General features: G+C 40.8%; 2 protein-coding genes across 2 annotated transcripts in view; one reads left to right on the top strand and one right to left on the bottom strand.

The window, feature by feature from the left end:
- The window catches only part of rbp2b (retinol binding protein 2b, cellular), a 232,898-nt gene that overhangs the window by 133,580 nt on the left and 83,070 nt on the right, over nt 1–16,248 (bottom strand). The gene's annotated exons all lie outside the window — the stretch shown is intronic.
- clstn2a (calsyntenin 2a) overlaps nt 1–16,248 on the top strand; it is a 165,767-nt gene that overhangs the window by 105,505 nt on the left and 44,014 nt on the right. The window contains exons 3-5 of the mRNA XM_074650901.1: nt 9,684–9,879; nt 12,906–13,017; nt 13,192–13,288. Of these exons, the coding sequence (XP_074507002.1) occupies nt 9,684–9,879; nt 12,906–13,017; nt 13,192–13,288 (405 nt within the window). The remainder of the gene's footprint in view (nt 1–9,683; nt 9,880–12,905; nt 13,018–13,191; nt 13,289–16,248) is intronic.

Below are 16,248 nucleotides of genomic sequence, written 5' to 3'. Positions count from 1 at the left end.
TTCTTTTTAAATTCTTAAAACCAGGCTTTGCGGTCCAGAGTTTTATGTACTCTATCTGTAAATGACCATGGCATGGTCCAGTATATTTGTATAGTACGTTATTTTCATGTTTGTTCATTTTCTAGGTGTTTATTAATGCAGATTTTATCCTGTTACATAATAAAGGTGGGTGATTTTATTTTGAAAGGGTAACACTGGTAATAGAACCTGTTACATTACATCAGTATGGCAGGTGCTTTTATTTTGACAGGATGATTCCTGTAAGAAGTAAAAGATGGTCGTGTCTTCCCAAAGGAATGTGTCGTACAGTTTTATTGTTTAGCACCTTGCTAATAAGGGCACAAGGTTTGTCTATGTTTCGTTTCTTACTATAACTGGTAAGAGGTGACTTTATAATGTAGTTTTTGCTTAGTTAAAAAGAGTGAAAAGGTGTGTGTAAGCTACCTGCCTGGTGTGAATTCTGCATTACAGCTGCATTGTATGTGCGATTAAAGGTTTAAAGGGGGACTAATAATTTAATTTAAAGTTAAATATGCTTATCTGTAGGACTCTATCAGAGCTTGTCATTTGGGTAAAGTTAAAAATGGTAATATTTTTTTTTCTTCATAGCTCTTATGGTTGGTTTGCTCAATTTCCCACTTAACTTGATAAACAACTTCCTGCCTGCATTTACCTTTTTCTGTTTACATATTTTCACTGGAGAAATGTGTGGTTAAGCACCTAGCTGGAGGCGGCATGTCATGACAATCAAACCCACGATCTCTCAGTCACAAGTAGCCTCTCTTAAACTATTCATTGTTGTGTCTGACTTCAGCAGTTAATACTTCACTCCTTCGTATCGTTTTGAATACTTCACCCAAACGGCTTTTCAGAGCTTTCCTCTTCAGCATTTAAGTCACACAACTGCATCTTCACGCAGTTCAATTAACAGGCAACACCGACAGCCACAGTTCATCCGATGAATTCTAATCCCACAACTTCAGAGGCTGCAATTAACACTAATTGCAAAACAGACCACCAAGGGCCCCCAGCAGAATGAATGTGTATTGTCTCCGATATTGAATTCTCCCCATTCCTATATTGTGTTGTCCAAGGTATCAGCGGTCCTGGGTGAATAGATAACCCGAAAAGTGTGTGTGTGTGTTTGCGTGTTGTCAGCCTGAGGTCAAGTGGATAGTGCGACAATCTCCCAAATGCAATTAGGAAGTGGCCGGCTATCTGAAGGAGCCCAGCGAGACCGTGATGAATTGCTCCTGCATGTCTCTCTTTAACTGACTGTGAGCCTGCTGTGACTGCGCCGTTCAACAAATGCATGTACCCGTGCACGCACACAAACGCACACACACACTGCCAAACAGACTCTAAAGAAATTGATGGAGATTTTGTATTTCTTTACAGTGAGACTTTTCATTGTGGAGTTTTCTGGAGGGGAATGAGGTGGGGAAAATAGATGCTGATGTTTTTGATAACATTCGGACAAAATTTCAGGATATATTTCCTGTTGTAGCTCAATTCTGAGGAACTCTGTAAATGATTTGAATGCTACTTATAGGCCATATTTGGTTTATATTTGTGTGTGTGCGTGGGTGTCTGTAAACTGAGTCAATACCGTATGTATTTGTTGGTATTCAAAGAGTGAAACAACTTTAAACAGATTATGTAGTTATGTAGCATATGGAGATTTTTTTCTCAATATTGACCTTTAATTCTTATGTCATGACTTTCTAATTAATTCATTTTGCTTCTTGCAATGTGTGTCTTTTTTCTCAAGTTTCTTTGGTGTAGTGGAGTAAAGCTTTGAGTGTAGATTTAAAAAGACATGTCAGGAAGTGACATTGACATTTGACAGCTTATCCTTTAGTTGACTACCTGCTGTTCAGTGTCCTCATCATGTCCCCATGAACCTTAAGACAGTACAGAGAAAATCCCATTAAAGCCAACAGGAGAAAGGTTTAGTGGAAGGCCTCATTTGTTTTCATCATCGTCATCCTCTTCCAACCTCACTTACAAACCTTGAACTGCAAAAGTAGAGGTAGAGGAGTTCTTTTCTAATGTTCAGCCAGTGTAATTCATTTTTTACCAGCCAATATACCCACATCTCCAAAACAATTTTGGAATTATTACTATTCAAATACAAAACCAAAATCACACTTGAATAAAATTAGGCCAATCTAAAGCAATTCAATACAATAGCCCTGTGCTAAATCACACCTTTGTGAAGGTTAAAAAGTTCAGTTTGACACGGTCAGAAGTGTTAACTCAATTGAGGCTTGTGTTGTGGCATTATACATAGAGGGTCTTTTTTGGCTGGACCGCAGAGGGCCAGCACTACAAACGCAAACTGAGTGACTGACTGAGTGATGAAGTTACACGATTGGTTGGCCAAGTGTTGGAGTTTCCTCATTGGCCGTTGCTCTTTCAAAATGAAAAGTCGTTTTTGAAATTGAGCCCGTCTAGTGTGACGCGTTTGGCTCATGAAACATGGACCAAGCTGTCAAACTAGGTGATCTAGTTCTAAAATGTAACGAGATTCAGCAGTGGCACAGCCTATTTCTCCCTTAAAATGTTTTCAAGGGCGCCTGGGTTAGCTCAGTTGGTAGAGCGGGCGTCCATGTATTAAGGCTTGGTCCTGACCGCGGCGGCCCGGGTTCGAATCCGGCCTGTGGCCCTTTCTGCATCCACTCTCTCTCTCCCCCCTTTCAAGACTCTATCCACTGTCCTGTCATAAAAAATGGAAAATGACCCCAAAAAAATAACTTAAAAAAAAAAAAAAAAAATGTTTTCAAAAGTAGATTTTGGTGGATTGTTTAGACGGAATAACATAAAGTTTACGAGCAGGCTGCCATGTTGTTTCCTGTTTGAAACGGCAAGCAGAAAACCAGGGACCAATCAGGAGCATTCAACGATAGGGTACGTCACCGCTTGAACAGCCAGTTGAGTGAAGTGGCGCATCCCCTAGTGTCCTCGCCGGACCTGGTGGACATGTACAGCTGGATTTATAATTATAGACATGACCACTGACTATTTGTAACAATTTAGCTACAAATTCACAGACTGACCAGACACGGTCCAGACATATACTCAGTTTTGACTGAGCCTTGTTAATATTCTGTCTCCGGGGTATATATATGTATTGAATTGCATTAGACTGTACAGGTGTACCTAATAAAACTGGTAGCTCAGTGTACATGGAATAGCAGGAGCCTAAACATAATGTCCATAAAAGCACAGTCGGAGGCCGCCGTGACAATGCGAACATATCCCGTCATGCTGGACGAAGTTTTGAAGCTTAAAGAAGTTGGTTCTGTAGTCTAAATTTTCTTTCTACCGAGAAGTTAGCGGGGACGGCTGGAGTGATTGAAGCCCCAGAGCAGGAGAGGACTTACCCTTGTTTGCTCCGTCATACACAGCCATGTGCTCCATATGCCACGAGGGTATTTAGAGCAAGGTGCTTCTTCATGGTGGAAATCTCTTATGTCTACAATGAAATGCACAAAAGATTAAACCTGGAAAACAAAAAAACTTCAGCAATGACCTGGTGACATTTCAGATTGCAAATTTTTAAATATATGTTTGAATGTATTTCTTTTTAAAAATCAAGACTCATTTGATAGAATCTTAAAGGTCTCATATTGTAGAAAGTGAGATTTCCATGCCTTTTTATTATTAAGCAGGTATAGGTGATATATAAATACTGTGAAAGTATCAAAACGCTCAATCCCCGGAGAAATGCACACAGCCGGCATTCAGAAACTGTGCCTGATAATTGAGCCGTCAAGACTTCCGTAAGGTTGTGATGTCACACCTACACAGTATAGAAGTGCAGCTAATCTATGTGTAGTTGACACACCCAGTGAAGTCCCCGGCTGCAGTGACGCTGTAAAGATGTGTAAGACTGGAAAACGCTGACCAATCAGAGCAGCCTGGGCTTTTTCAGGAGGAGTCTTAAAGAGACAGGCGCTAAAACGGAGCGTTTCAGACAGAGGGTGAATACAGGTATATTCAGACTGACAGTATGAGAAAAAATAATGTGTTTTTTTAACATTAAAGCATGTAAACATGTTCTAGTAGAAACCCAAAATACAAGTATGAACCTGAAAATGAGCACGATATGTCCCCTTTAATCATTTCAATATACTGCTGGCTACCTGAAAGAGGAGGATCTTACTGTATATACGTAGATAGAGCTGTACTTTTTTACTCTTGGCATGAAAAAAACACAGAGCAAAGCAAAAGCTGGGTAAAAAAAAAAGTCTCATTAAAATCTGAGACACTGTAAGCCCTTCACCCTCAAAATAATTTTCATCTTCATCCATAGTGTTTATTTTTGGAGCTCACGGTGCATAATTTCCGGTATGTGTTTGCATGGAATTCATGTATAAGTGTGTGTACACATGCTGTATATTGTGTGTGCATGTGTTTGCGTGTGTAGTTCGGTTGTATCTGTGTGTCAGTGGGATAAATTGTAATCCTGTGATTAATTAAACGGGAGGAACAGGGGTGAGTGTGATCTCAGCACTGAAGGCAGGAGAGTGAAGGAATCGGGGCTTAAAACCGCCTGATACTCTGTCTGCTTAGAAACTCACTTTAATCAAGGTCTTACAGCTCCCCTCACCACACACACACACACGCACACAGAGTCAAATCTTGATACTGAAGCTTTTATGTCTAATGCTCTACACAGAGACAGACATACGGGCACAGACACAACAGATGGAGTCGCAACAGTATTTGATTAAGAAGAGGAATTAACATGATTGAATTTCCTGTTTCTCTGTTGAGGCTCGACTGAGAAAGAGGGCTCACTGGAGGCTTTCACTACTTTGGGAAGTCACTCCTTAAATTTTGCTGTGCTGGTCACAGAATCAGGTGATACATCACTCTGAAGAAGACAAATCTTTCCTTTTGTAGTGCGCTAATATGTGAAGTATTAACTTGTCATTCCAGATATAAATTCCAGGCTTCATTCTTCCTAATTTGTTTCCTTTCATGTTACCCGTGGGTCACATTATTGGACAGCCTGACATGTTCTTTCATTTTCATGCTGATGATAATACACAATTGTACCTCTCCTTTTAACCCAAAGGGCTTACCGTAAGCAGCCTGTCTATTTTACATAATCGTCTTCTTGGCATCAGGGGGTAAATCGTACCAAAACCTCCAGTCGAAGACGTAGACAGCAATTTAAATCACAGGTCCTGACCCCAGTTTGTGTTTCTATGCTGTATGCTGAGTCTTACTTGCATTTTAATGAGCATGTTAGTGTAGTTATAGTGTGGGCTTTTTTGCATCGTGTTACTAAAATCAGGTCTGTAATTTCAAAACAGTTATTCATGCTTTTGTCATTACTATAATGATTTATCTGCAGGTTGGTCATCTTCACAGTATGTCATCCACATCTTGATCGGTTTGCTGCTGCTGATATTCTTTGCCATTTGTTCACTGGTTCATTATATTTTGGTACTGATTGTGAAATTACTGATAAAGCTTGCCAGACAGAGATCTAAGATTTTGACCTGTCTTTGGCACAGGTCTGAAGAATAACCTTAACAAAGTATTTCTTTGTGCATGCTGCTGCAGTGAGGTGCTTTATTAATGGAGCAGAACCGCCTGTGTATACCAAGAGGCATATAAAAATATCTATAAAAATGGGCTTCAGGAAAATATGTAAAGCTGATTCAGCCAGTTGGACTTAGTTATGAGATTAAATTCTTATTCTAAGCACTATATACTGTATATTGACATAGCAATTTTCCAACCCCTTTTAAAAAACAGCCATGGATATTAAAAATGAAGTGTAAGCAATTGTTAAATCCAGCAAATATTAAAAAAAAGTGTAAGAAATGTAATGCTCTGTCAACTACTGTTACTTATGGTAGGAATAGACAAATTTGTTTGGGCTCCGTGTGACAACGTGTTAGCTTGTGGAGCATCATTTTCTCATTAAATGTATTCATCTTGTCCGTTTCCATTATATTGGCAATTTAACATCCCGTGAAATACATGTTGCCTTTCAGCTTGACATTTTCTGTCGATGCAGTTTATGCCGCTCAAGCTTTCTGTGAAGTACCATCTATTTTAGATGAATGTTATTATCGAATCATTTTTTGCTGACTCCTCCACTTCGCTCTCAATCTGCCATGGCAACAGGCCAATTCCCCGAAGCAAAAATCTATGATGTTTACTTTGAAAAGCGACCCCTTTCCCTCATGACGTATAGGCCAAAAGATTAGACTTCACTTCATCCATAACACCACAACGGGGTGAAGTTATAGTGTTCCGTCTGGTTGGGGCTGGGGAGAAATGGCAGGAAAGAAAGTGTGTCTGTGAACTGAACTTTTGCTGACACAGTAGGAATCCGTCTGAAATCTCTGTCATTACCATTTACATATACATTGGCCCATCACATTCCTCCTCCTCATTTCTCTCTCTCTCTCTCTCTTTTTCTATTGCTCTCTCTATCATTCCTCCTCTCCCATGACTCTGTTACGTTCTCCTGTAAAATGTAATCCAGAAAAAATGAATTTGCCACAACAGATGGAGCGGAAAATGGATTTGCATCCCGACCCCAAACTGTTAAGTGGAAGTACCTTTTCCTGCTCCCCACCTATAAGTCAAGGTTTGTGTATAGGAGATGCAGCAGTATATTATAATCACTGGTATTTTCAAGCCAGATTCCTCTCCCTTTGGTCCCTCCTAAGACCATACTTGCTCAGTTTGTGTGTATGTGCAGGCAGGATCAAGGCCGTGCTTATCGCCTTTCTTCCATACCACCTGCTGTGTTTATTATTATATTTCTATACATACACATCACATACCACAGCCATATCGGGGACGTTTTCATCTTGATAACAAACCTTAACCAACCTTAAAGGGACCAATAGGAGGGCCAGGCATCTTGAAAATTGGTTGGGGATCAAACCTTGAACTGTGCTGGACAGCGTCATTATTTCACCAAGAACGGGGTGTGAAAAGTTGAATCAGGTTAAAAGGATGTCAAAGAGAGGAAATAAAAAGACTGTGGTATGAAGACGAAGCGGGACAGAAGTGGAAAGAAGCCAGTGGCGAGAGGGAACTTTGTCTTTGTATTTCTCAGTGGGGTTTGAACATGCAAGCAGGATTCGCAGAGCTAGGAAGCTTTTTGTTTCCGCTGTGTCCCACTATGTTGTGAGAGATATCAGCCAGCACAGGGTCGGAGCGCCGCAGCTTATTGTTCCCTGCGCAAGGAGATTTTCCAAATCCCTGAAATGAACACTCGTGCAGGGGATGAACTCCTGAGATGATTCAAGACTCAGATGTACACACACACAAACACACGTTAGACAAACACAATGCACTCGGTGTGTATGGCAGAGCACGCTGCGGACACAACAAATGTCATTTTTTGTTGAGCTGGCACAGTTTGACACATATCAGAAATTAGCTTTCTCCACACTACACCCCAGGAGCTGTGTACTGTGTTTTTGTGAGCCGCTCATGCTGACAAAAATCACTGTGTCCAGAAATGAGCCTCGGACTGAAATTTGAAGTGATAGCCGTGTTGCAAAGAAAATGTCAGCAGTGTGTATTGTTAGTTTTTTCTTCATTACCCAGAGTGTGATACAGCCTCAATTATCTGGTAGCTACTGCTGGGTTTGAGAAAATGACTTAAAGAAACAAACAAACAAAGCAAAATAAAAAAGCTTTTACCGGCAATGTCATGAAAGAAAAGTGAGTGAATGAAAAAGCCCAGTTATTGGAAATGTTTCCCATGCTCAATGTTTGTTCAAGCAGTGTCAATCTAATGTTAAGTGCAGTCTCAGACTTTGGGCCCCATTTTAACGATCTATAGTGGTTTAAAGTGCATGGCGCAAGTGCATTTAGGGAGCGTCCAACTCCACTTTTGATATGCGGCACATAATCTGGGCGCAAAGTACAGCGCAAGAAGCAAAGGGGTTGTATTTAGACTCTTAATTAATCATAGGTATGTTTTGGGCGTAACAGGTATTAAACCAATCAGAGTGTCATCTCCCATTCCCTTTAAAAGTCAGGTGCGCCTGCACCGGGCGTATTGCTTTTTAAAAGGTGGATTTCGTCAAATTGGAGAAGCGAGGCATTTTCTACTGAGGAAACGGATCTGCTCGTGCATGAGGAGATGTATGTGGTGTATGGCTGGTGGACCCTCTGCCTCCGCCGTCTCCCAATCCTCTGTCCCATCAACAACTCCATTTGACTGCATATGAGCAAATGCACCGATAACCTATTTAACCAGAGCAGGCGGTTCATTATATGACAATAAGCACTAGTCTAAATATGATAAGCATGTATTGATAAATAATGAAAACTGTATTACTTTCCTGACTGGCTGAGAGGAATCCTCTGGAGATGCATTACGCACAGGCGTACAGCCGGGCACTGCCGGAGAGGTGGTGTGTAACGCGCTGATCCATCAGCCTCAAAGCGCTGCCGTTTAGGGGGAGAATAAACTTTGAAGTAGCCTAAGTCTACACTCAGCACACACAGAGAGATGATGAGAGGAGACGCCACAGAGGCATGTGGGCACCGTGATCAGAATGCCTGAGAGCCTTCCTTCATTATATCCCATTATATTCTGAATTGTCACCTGCCGCCTGAATTTAGTGGTTTCCTTAACATAAATTAAAACGATGTTCTCACGCCGACACTGTATTTAACTGAAGAGGAGGAGAAGAGCTACTGTGCGTCCCTCTGTGTGTGTAGCAAGCAGAGTGTACGCCTGTTGTGAACCTGCCTATAGACGCATCTTACTATCTGAATAATGCATCCTTTAATAGTAGGAGAATACTAAGCCAGTCTTTAGACCAGGTTTTTGTTTGTCAATGGCGCTATCGCTTCCTGCTGCCTCAAGATAGCAATGCTCCAACAAAGCGCCTGACCACACCTCATTTTAAGACCAAAACGCCCATGGGCGCACAGATGGGCGCAAGTCTATTTGCTACTTACACAACGTGGGCGCCGGGCGTGAAAATGACAACTGCGTCGGTCTGAAACTAGAAATGACATTTGTGCTGCGCAGTGCGCCGCTTTGCGCCGGGTGTAAGATAGGGCCCTTTGTCTCTCATTGTAAATCTGATAGTTGTTGTGCCGACTGCCTCCAGTCCATATTAATCATCCTCAATGTGTGTCCATTTATGAGCCACATGCTGAGCAACATTTTCAGCCTCTGTTCGGGAACAGACATGTTGAAGCCCGTTGTGTTTCTTCTTCAGAACTCACGTGATTCATTTCTCATTTCCTCTGGGATACAGATTAGGGATATTCAAGACGTCCGACTGATACACAAATTACTTTCCTCCTTAAAATTGTCCCAAAAAATATCAAAATGTGTTCAAAAGTGCTGCTACTTTAATTTTTCCCCTTGATGTTTATCTCTCCTTCTCTCTCTGAATGGCTTCACACTGGTTTTGTTTGTGTTTCTTAGTTTTAATTTGCTCCTGACTCACTAAATGACAATGGTGTATACAGTAGTTTGAAAGTGCTGCTTTCGTTTTTGGCACAAAAGGAGAATAAACAAGTTTTGGTGAGTCATTCTCACAAATTGTGCCGAATGAAGAAATCCTCTCACACAGTTCCCTGCTAAAGATAGCAAATACTCTTTATTTTATCATTGTAACTGTAAAAGCAAAACATCACATAATTAATGCATATTTCCTTGTCTTTTTTAGGGGAGATTTGTGCCTTTAAGATCTATGGTCAGGATGCTCCATTCGAGGCAGTGGTGTTGAATCGTACATCAGGAGAGGGAGTCCTGCGGGCCAGTAGCCCTGTGGACTGTGAGAGCCAGAAAGAGTACACCTTCATAATCCAGGCCTACGACTGTGGGGCTGGACCCAGCGGGGCCGACTGGAAGAAATCCCACAAGTGAGTCAACCAGTGTCTGTTAACGTGCTGTTGGTGTATTTAGTAAACTAGTCAAACATGTTTGTTTTTTGTGTGTTTTTCTGGCCAAACAATGGCTTTCAGTGTTCTGTCCTGGTTTACTGGCGGTGACAGACATCAGTGAAGATCTAACTTGTTCTATAGCTATTTTATAAGAAGTAACTATTTGTCATATAATATGTTATTTGATCTATTTCATTTATCTATTTGTGTTCAAACATGAGAGCAACATTATCCCGTCTTTAATATAAGTATGTCCACATTCTTATTGCACCTGGTATAGATTACAGTTTGAGCTTGACACTCATGCAAATTAAATCAGGGAGATTTAATTCCACATATTGATTTGTAACACACCACTTGGGATTTTGCCCAGGGAAAGTTACACTGACAAGAAAATCCCAAGAATAAAAAATAATGTGTTTAATTTGTGTTAAGGTGATGTCAGAGAAGTTTTCCTTTTACTTTTCTGTAGCTTTACACATGTTGTGACTTCACCAACACTTCAGCCACAGACTATCTGACATGTACTTTCTTTATGCTGCCTGAAAACTCAGTTATGAAAATGGTAATTGTCAGACCCTGTATTAAAGCTGTCAAACACTGCTAATTATTATTTATCTTCGCATGATTTGCTTGTTTGGCTGTCAATGTAATTCTGATTTAAAGTGGGCGGACAATGTAGAAAGAAACATGACATACGAACAAATATTAACTTCAAAGTTACAAAGGCAGCTGCACAAATTAGTCATATTAAGTTCTCAAAAATCCTGACAACATGTGAAAAACAGAGGAAAGCTTTCATAAGTTGAGCCTCACCAACACAATCAGAAAGACAGCAGGGTATTTATTAGACTGCATTATCCTGATGTTCTTGGTGTATTTCCTACGCTCTTTATACAAATTAATATTTGAATGACTGAAATCAAATTAAGAAAAAAATGTAATGTGATGCTCGTTCATGTTGTTGTATCATCAGTCGGCACAGCATGACTCAAATGGATCCAAACTTGTTGACAAAACTGCAAAGAGGTCAAAAGGGATTTGTCCAGCTGTGGTTTCAAGACTCTGCTACATAGAGGACTGGGTTGCAGTGTGCATTGGACATTGTGTTTTCTGAATGCTTTGTCTTAGGCAAAGACTACAACTATATCTCTCATTATATATATACTATACAATAGGTAATAATATAAGTTAGGTGTTTATTACTTTGCGCTGGGGGTAAGATAGACCTCCGGCTGAGAGATAGACCTCTCAGCCGGTCCGAGCCCCTCGTCAGTTGCATCGGAAAGTAATACAGTTTTCAATATTTATCAATACATGTTTATCATATTTAGACTAGTGCTTATTATCATATAATGAATTTTACACCCCCTGCACCGGTAAAATAGGTTATCGGTGCATTTGCTGTCAAATGGAGTTGTTGATGGGACAGAGGATTGGGAGACGGCAGAGGCAGAGGGTCCACCGGCCATACACAACATACATCTGCTCGCATGCTTCCACTTTGCACACGAGCAGATCCGTTTCCTCAGCAGAAAACCGCTCGCTTCTCCAATTAGCCGAATCCGCCTTTTAAATATCAATGCGCCAATATGGAGGCGCAGGCGCACTTTTTAAGGGAATGGGAGATCACGCTCTGATTGGTTTAATTCCTGTTACACCTAAAACACACCTATGATTAATTAAGAGACTAAATACAACCCCTTTGCCCCTTGCGCCTTACTTTGCGCCCCGATTATGCTCCGCTTAACTAGCAAAAGTGGAGTTGGACACTCCCTAAATGCATGTGCGCCATGCATTTTAGACCATGCACTATAGATTGTTAAAATGTGTCCCTTAAACTTTTATACTCACAGCTCAAAGTTCTGAAGAAAAATACCTTCAAACTATAATTAGATATTGTCCTTGCTGTTTCTACATTCTTTTCTTTCTTTCTTTATTTTCTCTTTTCCCCAAGATCTCTCAGTACGGCAGCAGTGACAGCTGAGACTTGCAGTTCTGCTCTCAGGATATGTCCCCCTAATGGCCCATCAATACTATGTGTGTGCGGCAGTGCTATGTGACTGAGATTGACAGACAGGCAGAATGGCACGGACAGCAGCAAATCAAACCCTCTGGTCCTTCAGTCAGAGACAAGGAGCTGCGAAAATAAGCTGCTGCAGGCTCGGTACTAAAAGGAGGAAGAGAGATAAATTTATCAGCTCAGGGATCTGTGATGAATTTCACCAGTAGATGATGAATGACACACAGTGTACGTGTGTGCGCGTGTGTGTGCGTGTGACATTATCACGGCATGACATTCTAAATAGGCCTCATTAAGCTAATGTCATTAATTAGCCAGGTGTGCTTCTTCAGATACACCGCGAGTTGTTGTCAGCGAAGGTCAACTGCTGAAGAAAATTTCACGATATGATCTGAATTATTGCTTTATTTATATACTTTAAGTGCACACATGTTATCAGAGTACATAGTTAATAATAGCAGCAGATGAGATTGTGTATTTCTGCGTGTGTTTGCATCAGACTAAGAGGGAAAGAGAAAAACTATCTGGCTTCGCAGGATCTGCTGTGGATGAGCCCGTGTCAGTAGACAAGCCTGTTAAATAAAAGTTCAATTGACATCAGATGATAATTGGAACCCATTTCACGAAGAAATACCGATAAACAAGACTTTATGGGAGCTACCTTTTAATCTACTCCTGTTTTTCAGGAATAAATCTATTTTCCCTATAAGCAAAGAACTGTTTTCCTCTCACTCTCCTCTGCGTTCAACTACTGTTCTTAAGATAAATCGGGAAATACTTCAGATCTAAACTAATTTGAATCATCTCTAATGACTTAATGAGATTTTTTCCTTCTCTCCCCTCTCCCCTCCTTCATCCATCACTTCTTTTCCTGTATCCTTTATTTTCCTTTTCCCCATCAATCATTTCCACTCTACTTTCTTTGCATCCTTCCTGCTGTGCTCCCTCCCTATTTCTTTCTTCCATCCCTTCTTCCACTCAGGGCGGTGGTTCACATCCAGGTGGATGACGTCAATGAGTTCTGCCCCGTGTTTCGGGAGCCACTTTACAAGGCGTCGGTAACAGAGGGCAAAATCTACGACAGCATTTTGCAGGTATTTACATATATTTTAGCATTATTTAGTTTGCTCTGTTACATTTTGCCTCATTGTTTTATTGTTAAAATCAACCGTAAGATGGTTTAATAAGCCACAAAAAAATCATTCGGTTAAAAATTCGGGATATTGTGATAGTCTTAGTGTTGTTGAAAATCTTTTATATTGTTGCAGGTGGAAGCTTGGGACCAAGACTGTTCACCACAGTACAGCCAGATCTGCAACTATGAGATTGTCACTGCAGGGACGCCGTTTGCCATAGACCGCAATGGTAAGTGTGCGTCTGTGCGTGCGTGCGTGCGTGCGTGCGTGCGTGCGTGCGTGCGTGCGTGTGTGAATCTGGCTTGGCTGAATGAGAGACTGGGCCATAGTTATAAACACTGATGTGATTAGGTGTGAAGTATGTGTCTGGGAGAGAGGGAGAAGCCAAGATAGCACAGCGAGAGTCAGTTTGCCTGCCTGGAGGCTTTATTTTTGGTAAGTTTTTATTAAATTGGATTACTTTGAAAGGCCATTATTTGTGTGACACACGCACACACACATACAATTGTACAGCAGGTCATCTTTAAGACTGAACTTTGAACCGCTGGTTTTAAGCCAACATGAAAACAAAACTAAATTTGTACAGCAACAGCTGCCAAATGGACCTCGTGGTGAGATTTGCTTTCTCAACTGAAACAAAATAGGGTGAAGGCTGTTGTTTTACGGATCATTTACTTTTACGTTTGGGTTAAAACAGCACAAACAGAATGGCAAATGTCTCCATGAAAGCAAAAATCCATTATTCGGCTAAATTTCTGTGTTCTCGCTATGGTCTCAGTCATCTGAACCTCGTATGAACATGAACGAGTCTCTACTAAAGATGGATGTAATAGACCAATGCTGAATCGACTGCATCTACAGAGAAATTTTGGTGCAAACAGTGAATAGAAACCAACTTTGTGTTAAGGAATGATACCATTGAGGATTAGTTTTGTAAGAGCTGGCAGATGAAAGATTTTGTTAATCAAACTGCTTTAAAAATTTGAAAACTATTTTAGTCTCTATATACAGTTGGCACCGCACCAGTCTTCTTCATGAACAACAGATGAATGTGAATCCACCTCTAGAATTACAGAATGAAAGGAAAAAGCAAGCAGACAACTGTGGCTGATTCCACTTTTTATTGCAACAAGATCCGTGAAGGAGCCTTTTCATCAGCGCGTAGCTCAAAAGTTACTCGACAGCTTCTTCTTTTATTTTTTATTTTATTTTGTTCGTTTGTGGCTTTACACCAGTCCTTGTCAACTGCTGGAGAGTCTTTTATTTCTGATTGAGAGCTATTCTGAGCATATCTGCCTATATACGATTTCAGCTTTGGGAATTGCGCTGCCTTCTCCCTGAGCTTCCACATCCACACTTTTCTGATCTGAGTGCAGCGTAATTCAAACTGAGGAGCGACTGGAGGGCTTTGTGTGTGCGTATGTTGAATTCTACCAATAGATCAGACAGAAGCACACATCGTTTTCTTAACTGTGTCTCTTTCTTTCTATCTCCGGGTCATATTTATTATTTTTCTCACTGTATTTTACAGTAGGCTGGTTCATTTGATTTGATCTCCTCCCAGGCACAATAATATTGTTAGGGAGAAACTCAGAGACACAGGGCATTGTTTAGACCTGCTTTATAGAACAAAGTCATTTTGTGCACTGAGGGAAGCGCAAGATAAAAAACAGGAGTAAATAAGCTGTACTGCAGTATAATATGTATCTCTGATTCTAGATATCAAGTCAATTGACAAAAAGACAATGAATTAAGAATGTATGAATTCAGAAACACTACCTTTGTTTAGGAAAACAAACAAAAAAACTGTGAACCAGGGTTCAGATGAGGTTGTTTGCGCACTCAGATTGAGCCCTGGTAAAACATCTCTTTGCTATGATGTTTGCCTACATCAATATTAGTTTAAAATCAGCCATATACAATACATGCAGGGTTGACCATATTGGTAAAATAAGATAATTTCGCTTTTTATTCTCTTGGATTGCTGACATTGGTGTAATTGCAACAGAGTTTGCTGCTCGTGTAGACACACCTGCCATTCCGGATGCCAAGTGGGAGATTCATTATCACACATACAGTACTCTGCATATTTACCACAAAGAGGGTAATGTGAGCAGCTCAACATTTTTGGAACATAATACTTTGTTAAAGGTACAGTGTGTAGGATTCGGTGGCAGCTAGCAGCGCTCAGTCCTCCCTTTCCAAGACTGGGGTAACGTGAGCCGCCGAGTGCAAAACAGTGGTCACGCCATTCACTTCGCTCAGAGGCCATCCTTACCATGATAACACCACTTTAGGAGCAACGGAAATCAGACGGCGGGTGGCGGTACCACAGCTTTGCACTCCACGGCTCACGGTACTGCGGTTTCACATGCGTGTCGGAGAACTACGGTGGCCTTCAGGTAACGTAAAAACATGAAAGGCTCTCTCTAGAGCCACTGTTTGGTTTGTAAATTCTGGGCTACTGTAGAAACATGGCAGAGCAACATGGCGGACTCCGTGAAGAAGACCCGCTTCCTATGTAGATATGAAGGGCTCATTCTAAGCTAACGAAAACACGATTCTTAGTTTCAGGTGATTATACACTAATGAAAACATAGTTATGAATATTATATTCCATTTCTGCTAATAGATCCCACGAAATATCACACACTGTTCCTTTAAGACCGTAGTGACTACAGATATACTTCATCAGCTGCATTTTTGTGTAGATTTTTCTGTTTTACCTTTTTGTGACGTTAGTGAATGTGGTTTGTATCCCCAGTACTAGTAACCAGTGTTCTCTGTTCTCACTGTAGACAAAAATTCATCAGGGTTCATTTTCAAACTTTGGAAATCTCCCTCCAGAGCCACAGAGGTCATTATGCAACTTTTTTCACAAGCAGAGTAGTACTCCACTCTTCATGTGTCCCTTTAATAACTATCAGGAGATTTAGAAAATGCTAAATCCAGATGGGCACCATAGATCCCCAGAGAGGATGATGCCTGCTAATGAACCAAGAAGAGTAAAATGTCTTTTTAAATGGAAATATCACCTTATTTGTTGAAAAAGTGGCATGTGGTTGAAAGCCAGTACCCTAACTGTTACTGTTGTTCACACCAGCTGTGGATCAAATAGTCACTGTAAGAGATGTTTGTCTGACTCTGACCTCGTCACCTTTCATCGTATGACATTTCAAGATCTGCTCT

The sequence above is a fragment of the Sebastes fasciatus genome, chromosome 11 (assembly GCF_043250625.1).
Source record: "Sebastes fasciatus isolate fSebFas1 chromosome 11, fSebFas1.pri, whole genome shotgun sequence".
NCBI lineage: Eukaryota > Metazoa > Chordata > Actinopteri > Perciformes > Sebastidae > Sebastes > Sebastes fasciatus.
Note: the sequence above shows the minus strand (reverse complement) of the source record. Positions and strands in the feature narration are given on the sequence as shown.